General features: G+C 42.9%; 2 protein-coding genes across 10 annotated transcripts in view; both read left to right on the top strand.

Annotated features, from left to right (window-relative positions):
- The window catches only part of ccp110 (centriolar coiled-coil protein 110), a 29,559-nt gene extending 28,990 nt beyond the window's left edge, over positions 1 to 569 (top strand). For all 6 annotated transcript variants that reach the window (XM_033041207.1, XM_033041206.1, XM_033041211.1 and 3 more), the window contains one exon: positions 342 to 569. In XM_033041207.1, the coding sequence (XP_032897098.1) occupies positions 342 to 417 (76 nt within the window). In that variant the 3' untranslated portion in view covers positions 418 to 569. The remainder of the gene's footprint in view (positions 1 to 341) is intronic.
- A 1,911-nt stretch (positions 570 to 2,480) lies between these two features.
- The window catches only part of vps35l (VPS35 endosomal protein sorting factor like), a 57,133-nt gene continuing 37,896 nt past the window's right edge, over positions 2,481 to 21,717 (top strand). Inside the window, exons 1-19 of one of the 4 annotated variants that reach the window (XM_033041200.1) lie at positions 2,481 to 2,528; positions 5,619 to 5,718; positions 6,183 to 6,365; positions 7,748 to 7,855; positions 8,017 to 8,041; positions 8,133 to 8,209; positions 9,340 to 9,468; positions 10,473 to 10,557; positions 13,290 to 13,364; positions 13,612 to 13,708; positions 14,976 to 15,023; positions 15,365 to 15,458; positions 15,557 to 15,634; positions 17,247 to 17,369; positions 19,220 to 19,266; positions 19,372 to 19,483; positions 20,026 to 20,142; positions 20,999 to 21,052; positions 21,135 to 21,215. In XM_033041200.1, coding sequence (XP_032897091.1) covers positions 2,512 to 2,528; positions 5,619 to 5,718; positions 6,183 to 6,365; positions 7,748 to 7,855; positions 8,017 to 8,041; positions 8,133 to 8,209; positions 9,340 to 9,468; positions 10,473 to 10,557; positions 13,290 to 13,364; positions 13,612 to 13,708; positions 14,976 to 15,023; positions 15,365 to 15,458; positions 15,557 to 15,634; positions 17,247 to 17,369; positions 19,220 to 19,266; positions 19,372 to 19,483; positions 20,026 to 20,142; positions 20,999 to 21,052; positions 21,135 to 21,215 — 1,650 coding nt within the window. In that variant the 5' untranslated portion in view covers positions 2,481 to 2,511. Of the gene's footprint in view, positions 2,529 to 3,845; positions 3,899 to 5,618; positions 5,719 to 6,182; positions 6,366 to 7,747; positions 7,856 to 8,016; positions 8,042 to 8,132; positions 8,210 to 9,339; positions 9,469 to 10,472; positions 10,558 to 13,289; positions 13,365 to 13,611; positions 13,709 to 14,975; positions 15,024 to 15,364; positions 15,459 to 15,556; positions 15,635 to 17,246; positions 17,370 to 19,219; positions 19,267 to 19,371; positions 19,484 to 20,025; positions 20,143 to 20,998; positions 21,053 to 21,134; positions 21,216 to 21,717 lie in introns of those variants that run through there. The other 3 variants (XM_033041201.1, XM_033041197.1, XM_033041198.1) reach the window with 3 other exon arrangements.

The raw sequence follows: 21,717 nt of genomic DNA, 5'->3' as shown, positions 1-21,717 counted from the left end.
GCCAGCTCTTTAGCCCCCTGCTCTGCAACTTTTAACTCACTTATTTTCTCTCCTGTAGATCAGTAATCAACATCTATAAAATATTATTTTAGCTTTTGCTAGATTGCAATTATTTTGATTGATTTTGATTGGTAGTTTTACATTTCAATGCTCTTGTTAGTTATATGTTAATGATCTCTCGTGTAGCCTTTAATTCTGCCATCTGCTGGTTGTCACTCATTATCGCAGAATCCAGCTTGTCTTAAACCTTCAAAGAGTTATTGTTTCTCTGTAATTTAACTTAAAATGCAGGATTTGGCTTGTTAATTCAAAATGTTTTTTGTGATTATTATTTTATAAAGGAGTATGTCCAGGAAGAGCGCTGAAAACAAAGTCAAGCGATACGACTCACTGAGGAAGCAACACTCCATTGGATGAAAGGCGCTGCAGAGATGCCAGACATTGAAAAAAATCAGCGTGTCAATAAAAAATACCAAAATAAAACAACGAGTCTATTGAAATAAATTTTGCAAGTGTCAAACTTTCTAAATTATCTTTGCATAAATATTAACAATTCCGTACCTCAAACTGAAAAAAGCATGCACTCCAAGGATTTCAAAGTGCATCTGTTAACAGCTAATTGCTCTAGTTGTTTCTTGCACTGATTTTATATATTTGTGTGAAAAGGGACTGCAGGAAATAATATCTCAAATATTGAGTTTTCTCTACTGTCTGTAAACTAAATGTAGAATCTTTCTTTGGTTTTACAATGCAGCTATTACTAGAAGAATTGACTTGTGAAATGCATTGCTGCATTTAAGTATTAACTTTCAGCCAAGCTCTGCAAAATGTTCTATTGTAACTTACTAACTTTACCTTTAATTATCAAAGCATGCATTTGAGAAAATCTTGCCATTGTTTTCTGATAACTGAAAGGCCTTGAGTTCAACAGATGCCATTTCCAGTCAATGCCAATTAATTTTTCTTGGTTATATAAATAACATTTTATGTTTAAATCACATTGTTTGTGCCAATAATTTTATTTTTATAACGTTTCAATTAAGTATTTATGTTGTGCATGTTGCAAAATAAACTCTTTGAATATTATTTACATTATTATTGATGTATTTTACTTTGTAATAAAATACTGAGATATTTGAATCTTTTTTGGTCTTCAGATTCAGCTGATTTAATTGGTTTCTCTATCACCGTTCACAGGTGTTCACGGGTAACATTTACAGAAACAAAGCTTCAGAGAAAAGCTCCCAACATTTGCAGGCACATGTTTGAATATAGAATTGATGGGTTTTATGATAATGTCATTTTGGAAGTTAATTGTTAGACTTGCATTTGATGGCAGTAAAAATAAGCTATATTTTAACGGAATACTATACAGAAAAGAGGATCTTGTATTTGGTCTGTACCTGTTGGCAGTGGTTGGAAAATTGCTAGCAGACCCATGCCTGTGTCAAGATGGCCACAACGAGTGAGGGATTCTCATTCTATAAACCCAACAGTGAATTTTTCTGGAGAATACATATGGAATGTACGGCTTGATGTTCTTTGTGAATCTTCAGCCCATGGCATTTCCATTTGACCAAGCATTTCCATTTGACGGGTATCAGATGGATTGCTATTATGAATCAAGATGCCAAATCTGATTCTGAAAATCTTGCAGATTGGGTGTTGGCTTCACGTTGGTGATGAGAAGGTTCATGGTGCCTCGTTAAATTCCTCGTATCATTCCACTCTTCCAGCGGTGGCAGATTTTTTCACTGTGTCTGTGTTCTCGCCCTCTAACTGCTCCAATTCACTCAGTGACCAGATAACCTTGGTTGTAGCTTATCCCAGCCGTCACTCTGCTTTTACCAGACATGTCCCCATCCCCATGATAAGAGGTCTAAAGCTTAGCACACATGATATGATTAAAATTACTTTATTTAGATGATTCATTGTTTAACACGTGTGTAGTTCTGAAGAAAAATTGAGGCAGATTGCAAACATTATTTTTGCTTATTTAGGATCTAATTTCGGATATCAAAATCACAGCAAAATTGCAGACAACAGAAAGCTGGGGGAATGTTCTAGTGAGGCTTACAGTTGAAAGGGCTGGGTGAGCAAGGAGACCCAAACATTGAGGAAGTATGATGTGAGGGGCAAACGCTGCGGGGCAGTATGGAGTCGCTGCCGCTGCGGGGCAGTATGGAGGGGCACCGCTGCGGGGCAGTATGGAGTCGCTGCGGGGCAGTATGGAGGGGCACCGCTGCGGGGCAGTATGGAGGGGCACCGCTGCGGGGCAGTATGGAGGGGCACCGCTGCGGGGCAGTATGGAGTCGCTGCGGGGCAGTATGGAGGGGCACCGCTGCGGGGCAGTATGGAGGGGCACCGCTGCGGGGCAGTATGGGGCCGCTGCGGGGCAGTATGGAGTCGCTGCCGCCGCGGGCTCTCTGCCCCGCACAAACAGGGCGGCCGTCGCGGACGTGACGCGTTAACAGGTGACGTGAGGTGCTTCACGTGACCTGGCGCGGAAAGATGGCGGCCGTGCAGTGGTAAGGAGTTGCACAGCAACACGGAGCCGGCACCGACACTGACACGATGCGCCGGGCCTGGTGCTACCCCCCCACCCCACACCCCACCCCACACACACCCGCTGTCGTCGTTGTACCGCGGGCCCCGCTGTAACTCCCCCCCCCCCCCCCCCCCGGCGCCGTTGTCTCCCTACCTGAAGTAACCCTGATCAATAGAGAGGCTGGTCCTGATGAGACTATAGATTTGTATCTGAAACAGTTCACTGCTCAGCTTTGGGATATCCACCGGGATATGATCCTCTCCTGAGACACTGTTGTTTTTTCTTTGGAATAGGCTTTATTTTTGTTTCCTTTTCAGCAATAGCGACAAGGCTGGCCCAAATAGGTTGCTTTGGAATAGGGTCAAGGGTGTACAGATCAAAATAAGGTGGAGCTGAGGAGAGCTTTGTGTTGTTCCTTCCAGCATGAGTTGTGGTATCTGCACAGATGTCCAGTGTTGGTGCCTGCACATGGTCAAGCTTCAGGGGGAGCAGAGACACCAGACGAGCTCACACCGTGAAGATAGCCTTGTTCTTCTGTTTGCCTTTTCAGCAGGTTGCGTTCACTGCTTTGTTCTGTAAACATGCCATATCCTATAAATCGTGTCGCATTTGGTGCAGAATTATTGACAGCAAACCATCCAAGTACTCGAACTATTACAACAGAACAACATTCCGGCCTCACTGAAGGTCAGTGTCAAACAAGGCTCTGTCTGTGCCCCAATTGCAACTTAATCTCTCGACCCATCGTTGCTCCTCACTTCAATGAATTGCAGAAGTGAAATTAATGCTCTTCAGAACTGATGGCAACTGATGTCACTGCTGTTGTGGCAGTGTGTTGAGAGCATGTGTGTCTACACATGCTTTATACACAATAATCAATACCACATACCTCTAGCAGTTTGCTTCCTTAGTTTCACCTTAGTTTCTGAAAATAAAGGTTCATGGTGAGACCCTAGAGAATGCACCACATCCCCAATCTTGCGATCCACCTCTGCAAAGGCAAGCCTCTCTGGTGAAATCCAATACTGTGTGAATGACCAGCACAACCTTTAGATCAGTTGAGGAAAAGAATATCGATTCATACAGCATGGAAACAGGCTCTTTGACCCAACTTGACCATGCCAATCAACATGCCCCATCTACATTAGTCCCACCTGCATGCGTTTGGCCCATATCCCCCTGAAGATTAAGACTTCAGGCCTGGCATAAAGATCCTGGTCTACTGTGCAGTAGTGATATGTGCCCTCCTCTATGCCTCTGTGTCCTGGAGTAAATACAACAGGTGTCTCAAGGCACTGGACAAACCTCACCAATGGTGTCTCTGCAAAATGCCCCACCTTCACTGGAAGGGTAAGCATACCAGCGTCCTTCTCCAGGCCTTCAGCACCATCACTAATGCCCAAGTTGCATGCTGTGGTCTGTATTGGGCTAGCCACATGGTCAACACAGCACAGCAGTTATTGCTTACCACAGCAGTGAATGGACAAATAAAGGGCTACATCACCTTGGCTTGTGGTGCTGATTGGGAGTTCAGGCAATGATGGTCATGCATTGCTCATGGTTTGTATGTCACAAACAAAGAGCAGTTGAAGACAAATGGTCCAAGAGTAAACATTCAAGGATGTGTGTTCTTATTCTAATTGCTGACAGCTGTTGTGCCTTTAATTGTGGAATACCTTTGAGTGTAGTCCCCGATGTTGGGGGAGTCCAGAACCAGGGGCCACAGTTTAAGAATAAGGGGTAAGCCATTTAGAACGGAGATGAGGAAATACTTTTTCACACACAGAGTTGTGAGTCTGTGGAATTCTCTGCCTCAGAGAGCGGTGGAGGCCGGTTCTCTGGATACTTTCAAGAGAGAGTTAGATAGAGCTCTTAAAGTTAGCGGAGTCAAGGGATATGGGGAGAAGGCAGGAACGGGGTACTGATTGTGGATGATCAGCCATGATCACAGTGAATGGGGCTGGCTTAAAGGGGCAAATGGCCTACTCCTGCACCTATTGTCTATTCTTCAATTAAGATGTGAAAAATATATCGTTTTTTCTTCTGTCATTTTGTTTTGTGTTTTTGGTATTGAATTTTAATTTGCACCTCGTGGTTTAGGCTGTGCATATCTCACTTTGTTTAGAAGGCACATGCTGGTTGCCATTTACATACTAGTCCTAGATTCCATGTGAAACACTTGTCAATAACCACAACTTACCCACAGAAAGATAGGGCATCTGTGAGATAATAAGAAAGGGAGTTTGCATTATTGCCTCAGAAATAAAAACTGGGCAATGGAGATTGATGCCGAAACTGGTGCACTCTTTCTAATTTGAAATCCAATGTTTTCCGTTCCCTGACAAAGGTCATAACTTCAGACATGGATGAGTGTAACTGCTAAAGTACCTTCACATAAAGTGCCTTCAGACTGAAGAAGGGTCTCAACCTGAAATGTCACCCATTCCTTCTCTCCAGAGATGCGGCATGACCCGCTGAGTTTCTCCAGCATTTTGTGTTTACCTTCGATTTAAACCAGCATCTGCAGTTCTTTTGTTCACATTTAATCATCGTGACTGGAACTAAGCACCACTTGCAATTGTGTTTCATAATACATTAATCGAGTTGTCTTTGCCTGGTTATGAATGTAGCGGTATGTGCTTGACTTCTGCATTATTTATAACTGTTTTTGTTTAGCTGGGCAATTCACTTAACAACAGTAGAATTCACTTATTTATAAATGAGACTAAATTTCTACTAGTATCTTCGTTAGATTCTATTTATTGCAAATACAGCAGTTGTGCTTTTCTTAATCCGAGATATGTAAATGTCTTGCAAGATATGTAAAAAGAAAACTTGCACTTAAAATATCATATTATCCAGGTAATGACAAACAAGTGTCTAGTAGTTGGAGACAAATTATCTCTCGTTTGTTTGAAGACTGAGGAGGAAAAATAGTCCCTGTTTGAAAAGAGAAGCTTGGTTTGGATGAGAGGATTGGTTCTGCTCAGATTGGGTAAAAGAAGCAGCAAAGCAAGAATTAAGTGAAAGCTGAACACTGTACTCTCTGTTTTTTATTATTTTCCTTCAGGCATTCCAGAGAGAGGAATTATAAAGCAGAATTGGAAGCATGCCGTCTGGAGGCAGGGCCGTTAGAGTTTGGAGACTTCCACCCACTGAAGCTGATTACTGTAGGTTCATCTACTGTACTATCATCTACTGATCACCTGAATGTATTCATGAATGGATGAACCATAGATGAACGATATAAGCAGCAAATTAGTTTTATGACATTAGCCTACTTGCCACAGAGTCTTTCATTTAATATCATCTTGGCATAAATTCATGTTGCCACTTTATGCATGAAAATGTAAGAAAAGTATCCAATGTTTGAAACAATTTTGAAGTTAACTATGTTTAAGAAAATACAATAAGTGTGAAAGCTGATATACTTGTTAGGGCAAAGCAAACAAAATGTGCACACCCTTTTTAGTTTCAATGCTTGTGAAATAATCAGTAAATGTCTCAAGTTTTCAGGTTTTTCTTATTATAATGTACCCCTTTAGCCCACGTGCCAATACTGATGAGGAAGTTCAAAATATATGTTGATAATTCACATTGAAAAGTAACGTATGCATTTGGTGATTCTCTGCAGGTCACTGAATCAAAGGCAAAGAAAGTTGCCCGTAAAGGAAGTACTTCATCCACATCATCATCCTCGAGCAGCTCGGTCGTGGACCCTCTGAGCAGCATGCTGGACGGCAGCGACCCTTTGTCACTCTTTGCTGCAACAACAGATCCTCTCTCAGCTGCGGCAGGGACCATGGGGAAAACCAATGTCAGCACCGTGTTCTTAGAACGTGTTTGTAGCATGCTATCTTTAATATACATGGCACTTTCAGCATGGCGTCCTTAGAACATGTTTGTACCATGATATCTTTAACATACTATTTGGACATTGTTGTCTACTGTACAGTTTGCTCTAGCTACTGCTACTTTAAGTAGTTATTTGTGAGCAAGTCAAGGCTGACTGCCTTGGGATCAACGGTAAAATTGTTATAGTCATAGAGTGATACAGTGTGGAAACAGACTCTTCGGCCCAGCTTGCCCACACCGGCCAACGTGTGCCAGCTGCAATAGTCCCACCAGCCCGCATTTGGTCCATATCCCTCCAACCTGTCCTCTCGCCCCGAAACATCACCCATTCCTTTTCCCCAGAGATGCTGCCTGTCCCGCTGCGTTACTCCAGCATTTTGTGTCTACCTTCAATTTAAACCAGCATCTGCAGTTCTTTCCTACACATGTTCCTGTCTAACTGTTTCTTAAATGTTGGGATAGTCCCAGCCTCAACTACCTCCAGCAGCTTGTTCACCCCTCATCCTCCTGCGCTCCAAGGAATAGAGTCCAAGCCTACTCAACCTCTGGCAACATCCACTGAAAACAAGTTCAGTTTTGGGATGAGGAGAACAAAGGGAATATCTCTGATTGGGGAAATGTAGCAGTTAGATAAATCTGTAGGGCACAAAACTCTCCCATATTAGGTAACTTGCCAATTTTTCTCTTATCAGAGCAGGTCATTTCAGCATGAGTTGTTTTATGTTCAGTTCGTTTCCTGCTAGGTCTGCACATGTACACAACCTGACCATGTGTAACACGTTACACGGACAAACATGCGTGTTGTTGTAACTCCCACTCTCACTGTCATCGCCACATGTAACACGTTACACGACAGACACGCATGTTGTTCCATGTTTCTATGTTCTATGTTCTAACTCCCACTCTCACTCATTTTAACTCGTCTGTCGACTCCGATGAGAATCTATCCTTTGTTCTGCCCGTCCTCCAACACCACCTCTGCCTCTGAAAACAAATTGAATTTATCTTTCCCAGTTCTGACCAAGGGTTTTGGACCTACAATATTACCTCTTTGCACAGATGCTGTCTGATCTGCTGAGTGTTTCCAGCATCTAGTGTTTTTGCTTTACGTTTCTATAATGTTCTTTAAAGTGTTGCCAGACATCTGTTTATTTTTAAACCGGACTCATGCTGGAAAACATGTTTAGGTGTTAATGACACAGTTGCACATTTGTTTTCAGTGTGTTCATATTAATCTCTCTTCTGAAAGAACAGCCTTTTCACAACTTGCATTGTAAGTGAAATGCTTGTCCTTGTTTTGATTCTCACTTTTCCCATTGTTTTACATGGGCTCCTGGTAAAAAGCAGCGTGACAAACAGGAGGATGCAGGAGTCGGAGCCGACTTTGATCTGTGGTCTGGGAAGCGGAGTTATATACTCACACGATACACAACCACAGAGAAGCTGTCCATAGTAAGGCTCATCTAAACAACTCTCCATCTGCTTAAATAACGTTTGGCTGCCTCAAAGTCAATAAGGTTTTACATTTAAGTAATGAAGCAATTCACAAAGTACCTTTTTTAATACATAATATAAATGAAACATGTTTTATATTGGCTGTTTTTCCTTTACAGAATTTATTCTTGGGATCTGAGAAAGGTAAGTGGCTGGAGTAAGTTTGTTGAAATGCTTAGTTTTTCAAGCTGCATTCAAAGATTCTGCTATATATATCTATTGTATTCTCTCACAGATAAAGCCACAGGTCCTGGCTCAGCTGTTTCTGAAAAAGTGAGGACTCGTTTAGAAGAGTTAGACGACCTCGAGGAGGTAACTGATAGTTGTTTCAAATGGAAAATCTTTATGACTTGTTCGCAGGAAAAGAATTATGGTTTTTCACTAATTAGTAACTATCAGCAATAAGCAATTGGACAGTGATTGAAAGGAGCTTATTTATATTTTGACCATGTAAATCTCCACATTTTAAAATGCTTGTTTGCATTTTATTGGTCTTTTAAATATTTTAAACGTTTTAAAGTTTATTGGCTCAGTGGAGACGCCATGATATCTGAAACAATTAGATATGGGCATCATTTCAAAGTTATGTATCCCTTGTTCAATGGAATCATGAGATACTTAACTTTGGAATTTGATTATTTTAAGGAAATCTCTAATTGCATTGAAGTTTAGTCTATTGAAAGAAAATAAAACAAATCAGTCTTTAGTTTAGTTTAAAGAAAACACATCATTAACATTTGCAGAATTTAATTCTGCACCTGGACATCGAACTGCTTGTCTTTGGTTTCTGTGTCCATCATCCTGGTCTTTCTCTCTCATGCCTGACGTTGGGAAGTTTCTGCATGAGGAATGGTTGTTGCTCTGGAGTTGATTTCACAGAAATATGCTCGCTCATTTAAAGGAAAAGTAAATGTTAAGTCAACAAATGCAACCATAAATTATAATTACAATCTTGATTTAATTGGTTGGCTAGGATTGCAGCGCTATAGTTGGCTAATTGATTTGTGATTTCCACTGAGAAAAAAAAGTACTTTAAAATGTCTAATCAAGTTTACTAGGTAATAAAACTAATTTGTACCAAAGAGCATAGATAGTATATATTCTCCAAACAAAGTAGCAATTCTTCACGTTCAGTCTGAAAATTAAGTAAATGTAGGTCAAAGATTCATCCTTAACTGTGTATGAAAGGCTTTAGGGGTAAAGTGCTCAATATGTACTGGAAATGGCTATTCTGATATCACAGAGAGCAATTATGCAATTATTCTTCTAGTTTGCCCATCTGCAATTGTAAATCTGTTTTCTTGTGTAATTTCAATGTCTTGTAGGAATGATATAATCTGAAATGTATTATTATAGGTTTTGAATATAATTATTAATGACATTCTTTTGTAAACGTATACATTTCATTTTTGTTAATTGGTATTCTTTTTATTTTGCACAAGGGTTCACAAAAAGAGCTTCTAAACTTGAGCCAGCAGGACTATATAAACCGGATTGGAGAGCTGAATCAGTCACTGAAGGATGCCTGGGCTACAGATCAGAAAGTGAAAGCACTGAAGATAGTTATTCAGGTCAGCTTCAAACTAGCAAGCAACTAAGCATGTTATTGTTCTCCCTGTTGGGTAGTACTACAGCAAAGAACTACTTGCCATTTGCTCTAACAGCATTGGGTCAACCCAATTCTCACTTGCAGAACACAATAGTGTAAATATTCAAAAGTAATTCAAATACTTGGCACTAGGTTTTACCATATGGTACAGCTCTGATGTACTATTTTGTTGAATATCTGTGATCCAAAAATGTGGTTAGTATTGTGGTTTGAGTCAGTACATTTAATCCAGATTTAGACAGCATGGAAACAAGCCCTCAACTTGTCCACACTGACCAAGTTATCTATCAGAGTTGGTCACATTTGCCTGAGTTTTTGTTGCCCCTGTGCATCTAAAACTGTTCCCATCTATGAAGCTACAAAATGTATTTTAAACATTGTAATTGCATCGCCTCTACAGCTTTGGGTGGCAGCTCAACACAAAATGCTGGGGTAACTCAGTGGGTCAGGCAGCATCTGTGGAGAACATGGATAGGTGACGTTTCACAGAGTGCTGGAGTAACTCAGCGGGTCAGGCAGCATCTGTGGAGAACATGGATAGGTGACGTTTCACAGAGTGCTGGAGTAACTCAGTGGGTCAGGCAGCATCTGTGGAGAACATGGATAGGTGACGTTTCACAGAGTGCTGGAGTAACTCAGCGGGTCAGGCAGCATCTGTGGAGAGAAGGAATGGGTGACGTTTTGGGTTGAGACTTCTTCAGACAGCCACTTGTGTGACAGCTCATTCCATAGTCCCACCCACTATGTTCCAACCAGTTCCCCTCTAGCAAGGGTGGATAGAGATGGTAACATATCCGTCTTGGCAGTGGTGGCCAGATCTTGGAAAGTAATTTCTAAAAAAAGTATTAACTTTTTCGGTCCAAATATTAACTACTTCAGTATTTTTGTTTTTTTTCTCGGGAGATTATCATATTTGTATTGTGTTACTCTTTAGTGTTTTAACATGAGACTTTGTTCTATTTATAGTGCTCCAAGCTGCTCTCTGACACAAGCGTAATACAGTTTTATCCAAGCAAATTTGTGCTGATCACTGATATTTTGGATACGTTTGGTAAGATTCAGAAATGTCCATGACATGGTTTTTAATGTTGACAGACTGTTTTAGAGTTTTAAACTAAAAAGCAGAAAGTACTGTACAAAACTATTGTGCAAAATGTGCTGCCTGGATGCAGCCAGAGGTCTTCACAGTTGGTTTGTTATGGGGACAAAAACAAGGGTAAAATGCAGGGGAAATCATTCACTGAAGAATTGAACCTGATGGGCTTGATCAGTAAATGGCAGGTTTATTTATTAGAAAAAGCTTCTGTGAAATTTACACTTATGGCCCTGTCCCACTGTACGAGTTTATTCAAGAGCTCTCCCGAGTTTAAAAAAAAAATCAAACTCGTGGTAAGCACGGAGAATGTAAGCAGCGGGTACGTCGGAGCTTGGACGTCTCTTAGCGGCTCGTAACGCTAATGGCAGGTACTCGGGGAAACGCGGTAAGCTCGGGAAGACACGTGAAGATTTTTCAACATGTTGAAAAATGTCCACGCGAGCCCCGAGTACCGACGAGCGGCCATTAAGCTAAATCTCTGAGTTCAAATCAGGGCAAACATGGGAGAACTCTTTGAATGAACTCGTACAGTGGGACAGGGCTTTGAAGCTTCTGCACCTTGTGAAAGGCACTGCATTTTGATGCCGGCTGAGTTGTAGCAACTGGTTGGACACTAATGTTACTTCGGTAATCACTCTCGCCATCACGTTGATTAATTTGGAATGAAATGCCCTTGTGTTTACAAAATTGTAGCTTTTTGAAACATGATTTGAATCAGGATATTTGTTAATTATGATGAAGCAGCTGAATGTTGTTGCTGTTCCTTGCAATCTGACATTCCAACTGTGTAATCACTTCACCATCCCCAGCTTACTGGAAATGTTTCAGATTCAACGCCATCACTTTTAAAAGTAATGATGTTGTGTCTACTACTGTGGTCAGCATTTCTAGCGGTGTTCTTTCAGGATGAATAATTAAACAGTGGTACCTTTTGCATGTCTGCACATCCAGCATTGTGCAGCAGGGTTTTGCTCCATATTAGTACTAGACTTGAATATTGAATTGAATTGAATTGAATACCTTTATTGTCATTCAGACCTTACGGTCTGAACGAAATTTCGTGCCTGCAGTCATACATACAATCATACAATAATAAACAACAATAAACACAAATTAACACCACCACAGTGTATCCTCCAAGCACCTCCTCACTGTGGTGGAGGCAAAAATCTTAGGGTTACTGTCTCTTCCCTCCTCTTCTCCCTCTGCGCTGAGGCGATTCCCCACCGGGCGATGGCACAAACAGTCCCGCGGCTCACCGAACCCCGCAAACGGGCCGGTTCAAACACCGCGGCCCGGGGGTGGTCGAAGCTGCCGCCCTCCAGTCCAGCACACGCAGCCGCTGGCCCGCGGCTGAACCCCGGACTCAGGTCACCGCCTCAGAACGCCGTCCCAGCCACCGGAGCACCGTTCCAGCCCCGAGCCGGATCGCCCTCGGGAGTGCCGTTCCACCCTCGGGCTGGGCCACTCCGACGGGAGTGCCGCTCCTCCCTCGGGCTGGGCCACTCCGACGGGCCACAGCCCCTCACGGGAGAGTCTCTCAGCCCCTCGCCAGGCCGCTCTCACGAGAGCGCAGTTCCAGCCCCGGGCTGGGCCACCCTCACGGGAGCTCAGGGCGAGTCCTGTCAGCTGCCTCCAGTGTCCCGAGGTCGCCAGCTCCGCCATTAGGCCTCAGTGTAGACGGAGGCAGAGAAGGGGGATACGACAAAAAGGTCGTATTCCCCAAAGGGAGAGACAGCAAGCCCCGTTTCACGACCTAAAAACCAAAACGTAACTAGACAAAACGAAAAATACAACACAAAAAAGTAAAAGACAAACGGACTGCATGCGAGCCACAGCCGTTCCCGGCGCCGCCACTTCCGGAATATAAACCAGCTGTCACAGTCTAAAGCAGAGTGGGCTGAGCTTGGGTTTGGTTCTGTGGGCAGTTTATGCAGTGAATCAAGCAGAGTTGTGCTCACTATCTTTGTAGCTTTGTATCCACACAGTTTAGTGTGCTATTTAAGTTAATGGCACCCAAAACCACAAGTCTCTTCAAGATAGACAAAAATGCTGGAGAAACTCAGCGGGTGAGGCAGCATCTATGGAGCGAAGGAAATAGGCAAAGTTTCGGGTCGAAACCCTTTTCAGACTGATGTGAGGGAGGGGGGGGGGGGGGGGGGCGGGAAGAAGACAGGAAGAAGACATGAACATTGATTTCTCTAATTTCAGACAGTCCCTACTTTCTCCTCCCCTTCACAGCTCTCCCTCAGCCCACTGGCTCCTCCTTTTCCTTTCTTCTTCCCGCCCCCCCACCCTCACATCAGTCTGAAGAAGGGTTTCGACCCGAAACGTTGCCAATTTCCTTCGCTCCATAGATGCTGCCTCACCCGCTGAGTTTCTCCAGCATTTTTGTCTACCTTCGATTTTCCAGCATCTGCAGTTCCTTCTTAAACAACAGTCTCTTCAAGATATTGTGGTAAATTGAAATCCCTGAGAAATGCCTCACATTCCGCAAATTGGAGTTTGTTCCTTTTTTGCCTCCTATCTCAACCAATTACCAACCTCTAACCCTGATTTCCTGACATATACGCATTCCAAGTAAATATCGCCTTTTGAACGATTCTGATGATAATAATCAGTCTGTATTTGCCACGACATTTGTGGGACAATGTTACATGAATGATTATTTCTCTATTTTATTGCAGGTAAACTAGTACACGAGCGCATTCTGTCCATGTGTACCAAGAGCCGGATTCCCCTCGCTGGAACCACCATGTCAGGTCATTACGTAAAGGCATTAAATGTTGTGCCAGTGTTTGGCCTCCTTAAGTCAACTTTCATACGATGCATTCTAGTTCTGGTATTTGCGATGATATTCCTGTAGCGGTGATTCTTTCACAGGAAATTGTGAGAGTGATTTGAACAAACATAATATGTGACATTTGTTGGAAATAGACACATATTTCATGTGGATTACAGTTCAACATTTTTATATTCTCAGTAGTAAATATTGTATTTGTGATGCAGATAACTTTGGTCAGGATGAAGTGAATGAAACTGCAAAAGAAACCTGTCTGAACTGGTTCTTCAAGGTTGCGTCTATTCGAGAGCTCATTTCCAGATTGTATCCTTACACATATTGGGCTGCGCTGCGCTGGTCGTAGCTCACAACCTGAAGCTTTATAACGGCATGCTTGAGGAAATGCAGTGTAGAGCCCGCTGAGAGGTGAAACCTGTTGCAGCCTCTTTATTTGTAACCAAAGGGAATAAAAAAGACATTTGTTCCTTAACTTTCAAAGTCTGTTTGAATATGTATTAATAAATTATAGTGTTCCAATCAACAGAATTAAAATTGCCAGTTTCTGTGGATTACCCAGGCAATTATTCTATTTATCTCCATTACATTGTTACAAAGAAGGGGTGGGCAGCAGTTGTGACGAGGGGCCTGTGATAGGGTAGAGGTTTGGGGAATGGCAGCGTGGGAGGTAGTGGAATAGTAGGAAGTGGAGGAAAGTGGGAATGGGAGCATGGAGAGAGGGTGGCAGAGGGTGAGGGGAATTGGAATTGGATGCTTAGAGACTGATGAATGAATATTTTGTAAAAGGCTGGAGCAGAGGAAGGGAAGTGGGAACTGTGGCATTCGGGATCTGCATTGGCAGAGATTGGGCCACAGGTGGGTGAGAGCGAGACTGAGAAATGGGGGCTTTGGCAGAGTGGGGCCGGAGGGGAGGGGACGCGGTGGCTCTGACCACACAGAGCGAGGCGGCCGGAGGGGAGTGGACGTGGTGGCTCTGACCACACAGAGCCAGGGGTTGGCGTAAGTACTAGAAAATGGGAAATAAGATTGAGTGATGGAGGAGGTGGCAGGGATCAGGGAGATGGGAATGGGCAGTCCAGCTGGGAGAGGGACTGGAGTCTCGGGGGGTAGGAAACTGACACAGAATAGGGCTTTGGATGGGCTTAAACGAGGTGTCAGCCGCTCGGAGCAGAGAATTATAGTCTAGAGGATAGGTGGTGAGAGCAAAGGTGGACGGATTGGGGAAAGATGATTGGGAGTGGAAACTCAAGGAGAGACGGAGAGGAGTTGAGGCAGAGTGGGAGCCGGAGAGAGAGGCAACTTGGAGTTGTAGGATCAGAACAAGGCAGCGACAGGGTCGTGTGGAGAGAGGCTGCGACAGGGTCGTGTGGAGAGAGGCTGCGACAGGGTCGTGTGGAGAGAGGCTGCAAGCAGTGTTGAGAGGGGGAGGAGAAAGTTTGATGGAATTGAACCAGAGAGAAAATGGATAAAAGAGTGGGCAACATTTAAATATCATCTTGTGGTAAAAATATCAAGTTAACCATTTACTGCTTTTCATGTGGTGGAAAATCTATTGACCTTAGAATGATCATAGTTACGTGGAGGTGGCCATATTAAAATGCAATACCTTCCTTTCCAAAACGTAAGTGCCGGGATTTTATTCTCCACATTTTCAGATTTTAGTCCCACCTGGTCAAACGTGTTTCTAACTTGTGCAAAAAATCAAAATATTGTGGTGAAATTATTTGCTTGAAGTTTGAGCTTTTTTTCGCCTTCCATCACAGGAGTCACTGTGGTGGATGTCGATGTTCAAATGTCATTTCCGTGTTCCCTTGCTTTTTATTTGTATGACTGACTTGGCAAATGAAATTCCTCGTATGTTGCAAAAGATACTTGGCTAATAAAGTATTATTGTGATTGATTGTGAATGTGGTAATTTGCTTTGGTTTTCATTACATGCTGATATAATGTTACTTGTTACAGTGGTATCTCCGAGACACTTCCACGGTTGACATTGATGATTAGAGGCATTGGTGATCCATTGGTTGCTGTTTATGCCAGAGCTTATCTTTGCAGGGTAAGGCACTATGTCCTTCAACTTTGTTAAGTAACCTACACCCAGTGTTTTAGATCATTGATTTGTATTCATCGTTGACTTCTGCTTTCCCCCAACAGGTTGGAATGGAAGTGGCGCCCCACCTGAAAGACAACTTGAATAAGAATTTTTTTGATTTCCTCTCCACGTTTAAACAGGTAAGAGAGTAGTTTGGGAAGTAGTTGTTGTATTATATAGAGTATTCACCACTCAGCCCTCAGCCCCGAGCATGTTGAAGGGTGGCCATGGACCTCCGAGCTACTCAGTATAACAACTCCTGTTGTATCAGAGTGAACTGTTCCACACCATGGCAATGCATGTGTTGGGAGAATGTAAAACTGTACACCAAGCTTTGCCCATTTCACATCTTCCCAGGAGCAGAGACCTGGAAACGTTCTCATCGTAACATTAAAACTCTCTTGTCAGCATATACTCATAATTTACGATGCCTATAGCTTAGAATAGAAAATATATCTTTTATAAAGAAACGCACAGTGCTGGAATAATTCAGCAGGGCAGGCAGCATCTCTGGAGAACATGGGTAGGTGACGTTTCATGTTCTCCACAGATGCTGCCTGACCCGCTGAGTTACTCCAGCACTCTGTGAAACGTCACCTATCCATGTTGTCCACAGATGCTGCCTGACCCGCTGAGTTACTCCAGCACTCTGTGAAACGTCACCTATCCATGTTGTCCACAGATGCTGCCTGACCCGCTGAGTTACTCCAGCACTCTGTGAAACGTCACCTATCCATGTTGTCCACAGATGCTGCCTGACCCGCTGAGTTACTCCAGCGTTACTCTGTGTCTGTCTCTGTGAACCATGTTGTCTCTAACGTTGCGTACCTCATGTGTCAGTAATTACAGCCTCTTCCTTTTCAGGTAGCGATGCACCACTGCCACCTTCTGGCAGGATTGTTTCATTACAGTAGTGTATTGAAACAGGAACTCAGAATTGCCATTTTTATAAAGTCTGATTTTGACACAGATGTTTTAAAATGGTAATTCAGTTCTATCTCCCCCCCCCCCCCCCACCCTCCTGCTCTTGCTGAATATCTAAGTTTAAATTCCTTCATTAGCCCCGACTCAAAACGTCGACTATTTATCCCCTCCATGGATGCTGCCTGACTCACTGAGTTCCTCTACAACTCCTTTCTTTTGCGTCAGCATCTTGTGCCTTCCTTAATTACTCTGCTGGGATTCCAGCTCCTGTATGTGGGCTTCTGTATCAGCCATCCAGAAACGATTCCTTTGTAGCTGTTCCTGTAGAGTAGTGTGGCAGTGACAGGCCATATGTACAGGTTTCCGGTCGGTCTCCACTATTGTCCAGTCTAGAATCACATCAGTTCACAGGGGTTGATTGAAACTGATGTTAATACAGTGAGTGGGTGATTGATCAAATGTGTGTTTTTGGCATAAATTGGGTGTTTATGTATCTCGAAGGAAAATCAGATAATGTCATAAGGACGGAGTAGAATTAGGCCATTCGGCCCATCAAGTCTACTTCGCCAATCAATCATGGCTGATCTATCTCTCACTCCAAACCTCATTCTCCTGCCTTCTCCCCATAACGTCGGATACCTGTACTAATCAAGAAATTAGAGACTTAATGATTTGATTGAAACCAACATCTGCAGTTCCTTCTTACGCAGAGTTAATAGACCGTTCCCATAAACTTACAATCAACTAGGGTATTAATCTTTAAGACAGCAACAATGTTTAGTTTATTGTAGTGTCATTCATTGCTATCCATTGTTTTATTGCATGCAGATCCATGGAGAGACAGTGCAGAACCAGCTTGCTGCACAGCGGGTGGAGATTCCAACTTACCTCACCTTGTATTCTCCTGCCATAGACTGGATTCTTCAGTGCATTGCATACAGAGCACCTGAGGTTCATTTTCACTTTTTTTATTACCAGTTTAAAAACAACACAATAATAGCATATCTGTTTTCAGGCTGTCTTGAAAGTCGGGTAATTTTTGCAATAAAATCATGTTGTGCTTCACATTGCACAAATGACGCAGCTGCAATTCTTTCCCTTCAATAGACAATAGGTGCAGGAGTAGGCCATTCGGCCCTTCGAGCCAGCACCGCCATTCACTGTGGTCATGGCTGACCATTCCCAATCAGTACCTGCCTCGTGTCAACAACTTTTGCAGCATTCTGTTACAAACCGGTTCCATTGTGTGCAGTCCCACAGATTATTCCACAGATGACCAGAGTTGTGCAATGCAACATGATCACAAACTGACAAATATGAGTGGAAGTTTTTGCCTGGTTTATAATTAAATGCAGCCACTTACATTTCTATTTTTGAATACATAACCAGGATGCTAGCTATGTTAAACTACCTTATTTTCCCACCTCTCCATTCCAAAGACTCTGCTCTCTTCTCATGGCTGCAAGATTCCGGTTGCAGATCAGACGACACTCACGCCTTCTGTCTTTTCATCTCCAGTCCTAGACAAGAATGATTCCAGATTGAATGGGTTAGCATATGATGAGCGTTTGACATCACTGGGCCTGTACTCGCGGGAGTTTAGAAGGTTGAGAGGCGACCTCATTGAAACTTACAGAATAATGAAAGGCTTGGATAGAGTGGATGTGGAGAGGATGTTTCCACTGGTGGGAGAGTCTCGGACCAGAGGTCACAGCCTCAGAATTAAAGGGAACTCTTTTAGGAAGGAGGTCAGGAGGAACTTCTTTAGTCAGAGGGTGGTGAATCTGTGGAACTCATTCCCACAGAGGGCTGTGGAGGCCACGTCAGTGGATATCTCTCTGAGATAGACAGATTGGGTGCCAGGGGTTATGGGGAGAAGGCAGGAGAATGGGGTTAGGAGGGAGAAATAGATCAGCCATGATTGAATGGCGGAGTAGACTCGATGGGCCGAATGGCCTAATTCTACTCCTATAACTCGTAAACTTGTCTTTGCCCAACGATCTGCATATCAAATCCTCTCACCTATATCCACCCAGTACCTGCCAGACTTTGTCATGACCTCCAGTCCTCCAACTTAACATCCTGCCCCACACCCCCGCCCCACACCCCCCTCCCCACACCCCGCACCCCAATCAGTCCCAAAACATCACCTATCCATATTCCCCAGTGAAGCCCATCTGTCTTAATCCATTCATTATTTCCGTGCTCACCTGGCTTCCCCCATCACCTACCTGCTCCCACCCACCCCCTCCCCTCCTGCACTTTATATCTCCACCATCTTTACTCATCCTTTCCTAGTCATAGAACAGCACAGGAACAGGCCATTCGGCCCACAACATCTGTGCAAACACGCTGTTTATCCCATTCCCTCCACAGATGCTGCCTGACCTGCCATTCCTCCAGCACTCTGTGTTTTGCTGAAGATGCCAGCATCTGCAGTCTCTTATGTCTCCTTTGAGTAATGGTTCCATTGTATTTTCTACAATTGACCAGCTAATTGGTCTAACATTTCTTGGGCTTTTTCTACTTTTAAGAAATTGACAGGATGCACAAATTGTGCTTGGTGGATGATGTTGCCGTGTATTCCAATCTCTTATCTTTCAGTGAGTGATGGGAATGTAAGGTTCGTGCATCTATCTTTATCTTTCTTCAGTCCTCAGTTACCTTATTTTATGACCTTGTGCACAATAGTGGATGATGTCATCATTTTGACCAAGGAACATTAAAACATCCCCCTGAAATGTTATATCTTGTGCAGCAATTAGTTGCTCCGAGACTAAAAATATTGTGGCTGTTTACAGGCTTTACTTACAGAAATGATGGACAGGTGCAAGAAACTTGCAAACAAGTAAGCAAACCAGAATATGTATTTGTTTGTCTCTTGTTTGAATTATAAAACCGTGCCCGCTCCCTTTCCTTGTGTGTTTTGACTTTCATTCTGTTGTTTCTATAGTGCGTTGCTGTTGAACTCTGTAATGTCAGCATTTAGACCGGAATTTATTGCCGCACGATCTCTGGATTTCATTGGCATGATCAAAGACTGTGAGGAGTCTGGTTTCCCCAAGGTAGGACAGTGAGCAGCTTGAGAAACACCGACTGCTTTCTGCTGTGCTGTGAGCCCACATTGTGATGGAGCTTTGCTTCATCTATTGAACTAAGCACTTTCAGATGCGATTTACATCAGGGCGCAATGACATTTCTTGTTTGTACGAGGCATAGGGAGTAAACGGTGATGATAGATGCCACAATAAATACAGCAACACATGCCAAACAGCAGCATTTGCAATGATTGTGGTGTAGTCTGTAATAGTGCAAGAACATGGCCAATAGTCAACTTGCTGCCCATGTTTGGGTTAATGGTCGTGGAGCCTCCATGTGGACGTTTCCTGCATTACACCAGCGACTTGTATTACAAGTACTTTTTAATAACTGGAAAGTACTTTGAACTTCAAGATTATGACATATAATATATAATTGTATCCATTTTTGTCATTGCGCTTGGAGTTCTAAACTTTGTATGTCAAGATAGTATGAAAATAAGTGTAGATAATTTAATGTTTTGTTTTGAGTTTTAAAGATCTTGTTTTTGAAATGTTTCATGTTCTAGCATCTTCTTTTCCAATCCCTTGGGTTGAATTTGGCAAGGGCTGACCCCCCTGAGAACGACAAACTACAGATTCTTAACGTGGCATGGAAAGTTATCACCAAACTGAAGAATCCCCAGGTCAGTTGTCCACTCAGTGTGTCCATCAGATAAGCACACACATGTCCCCAGCAGTGTGTGTGTGAGTGTGTGTCTTGCCCCAAACCCAGAGACAGTGTTGTCACCAACTGTGTGTGTGTGTCCTTCCCCAAACCTAGAGCTTAGTGTTGTCACCAACAGTGTGAGTGTGTGTGTCCTTCCCCAAACCCGGAGGTCAGTGTTGTCACCAACTGTGTGTGTTTGTGTTTGTGTGTGCGTTTGTGTGTCTGTGTGTGTGTGTGTGTTTGTGTGTGTGTGTGTGTGTGTGTTTGTGTTTTCCCCAAAGCCACACGACAGCATTGTCACCAACTGTGTGTGAGTGTGTCCTCCTCCCCAAATCCAGAGGTCAGTCTTGTGACCATTCACACACCAAGGATGTACGAGCCTCCATTATTTGTAGATGCAGGAGAATTTTCACATCAACTGGATCTTCCTAAAGATTATATATTATATAATAATTAATGTGAGAGGGACATGATTTAAAGGAGGTGTCGAGGGCATGGTTTTTTACACAAATGATGGTGAATGCCTGGAATGTGCTGCTGGAGGTCGTGGTTGAAGCAGATACAATAGACCATTTAAAATACTTTTGGATAGGCATGTGGATAAGCAAGGGATATGGTAGAATGCAGATAAATGAGAGTTGGTCTTGTCATCAGGTTCAGCACAGATCTTGTGAGCCGAAGGGCCTGTTCTTGTGCTGTACTGGTCCATATTCATCCTTTTCTTCATGGTGACCGACATTTAATTCATCTTAACCTCCCAATGCTAGAAAATGCATGGTAACATTGCACCATTGTTCCTTTTGAAATGAATGTTATTTTCTTTTGTTATTTAGGATTACATTAACAGTGCTGAGGTCTGGATAGATTACATATGCAGGCACTTTGCGGTAAGTAGGATTTCATGCTGTTTAAAGTTTTCAAGTCAACAATTTATCTGGAATAACACGAATGCAAAACTTTCTTTATCAGAAACGCGACGTCAACACGGTACTAGCAGATGTGATTAAACATCTGACTCCAGACCGGGCTTTTGAAGATGCATATCCGCAGGTAACGTGTACTTTATTCTGGGGTGGAAAGTGGAAACGGGAACATTCAGTTTTATCTTTATTTGCATTATACTATTCTATTAAATGATTATCCCACAATTTTCATCTTTTATCCCCACTATAACAATAGTGATTTGGTCTAAGGTGGGATGGACACGTCTGTAGAATTATGGCCAAACTCTTCATTTATTGAAACTTAAGCCAGCTGAGTTTTACTTCTCATTAGGATTCCTTCTTTTAAGACTTATTCCAGTGGTACCTACAAAACACTTTTCACCAAAAGGCCTGTAATCTTGTGTAAAATTTGTAGTCGAGATGATTAGAGTTAAATGGCTGAGATTATACACGTTATTGTTTACTATTATTTTCTCTCATTTTTTTGTTAATTTGTGCGAACTGGAATTAATTGTGGTCCCTCTAAATTTAATTCTAACTGAAATCATGTAATTAATAAATAGACTGCAGATGCAGGAAACCTGAGTCAAAGATCGAACTGCTGGGGT

Source organism: Amblyraja radiata, chromosome 22, assembly GCF_010909765.2.
Source record: "Amblyraja radiata isolate CabotCenter1 chromosome 22, sAmbRad1.1.pri, whole genome shotgun sequence".
NCBI classification, from domain to species: Eukaryota; Metazoa; Chordata; class Chondrichthyes; order Rajiformes; family Rajidae; genus Amblyraja; species Amblyraja radiata.
Note: the sequence above shows the minus strand (reverse complement) of the source record. Positions and strands in the feature narration are given on the sequence as shown.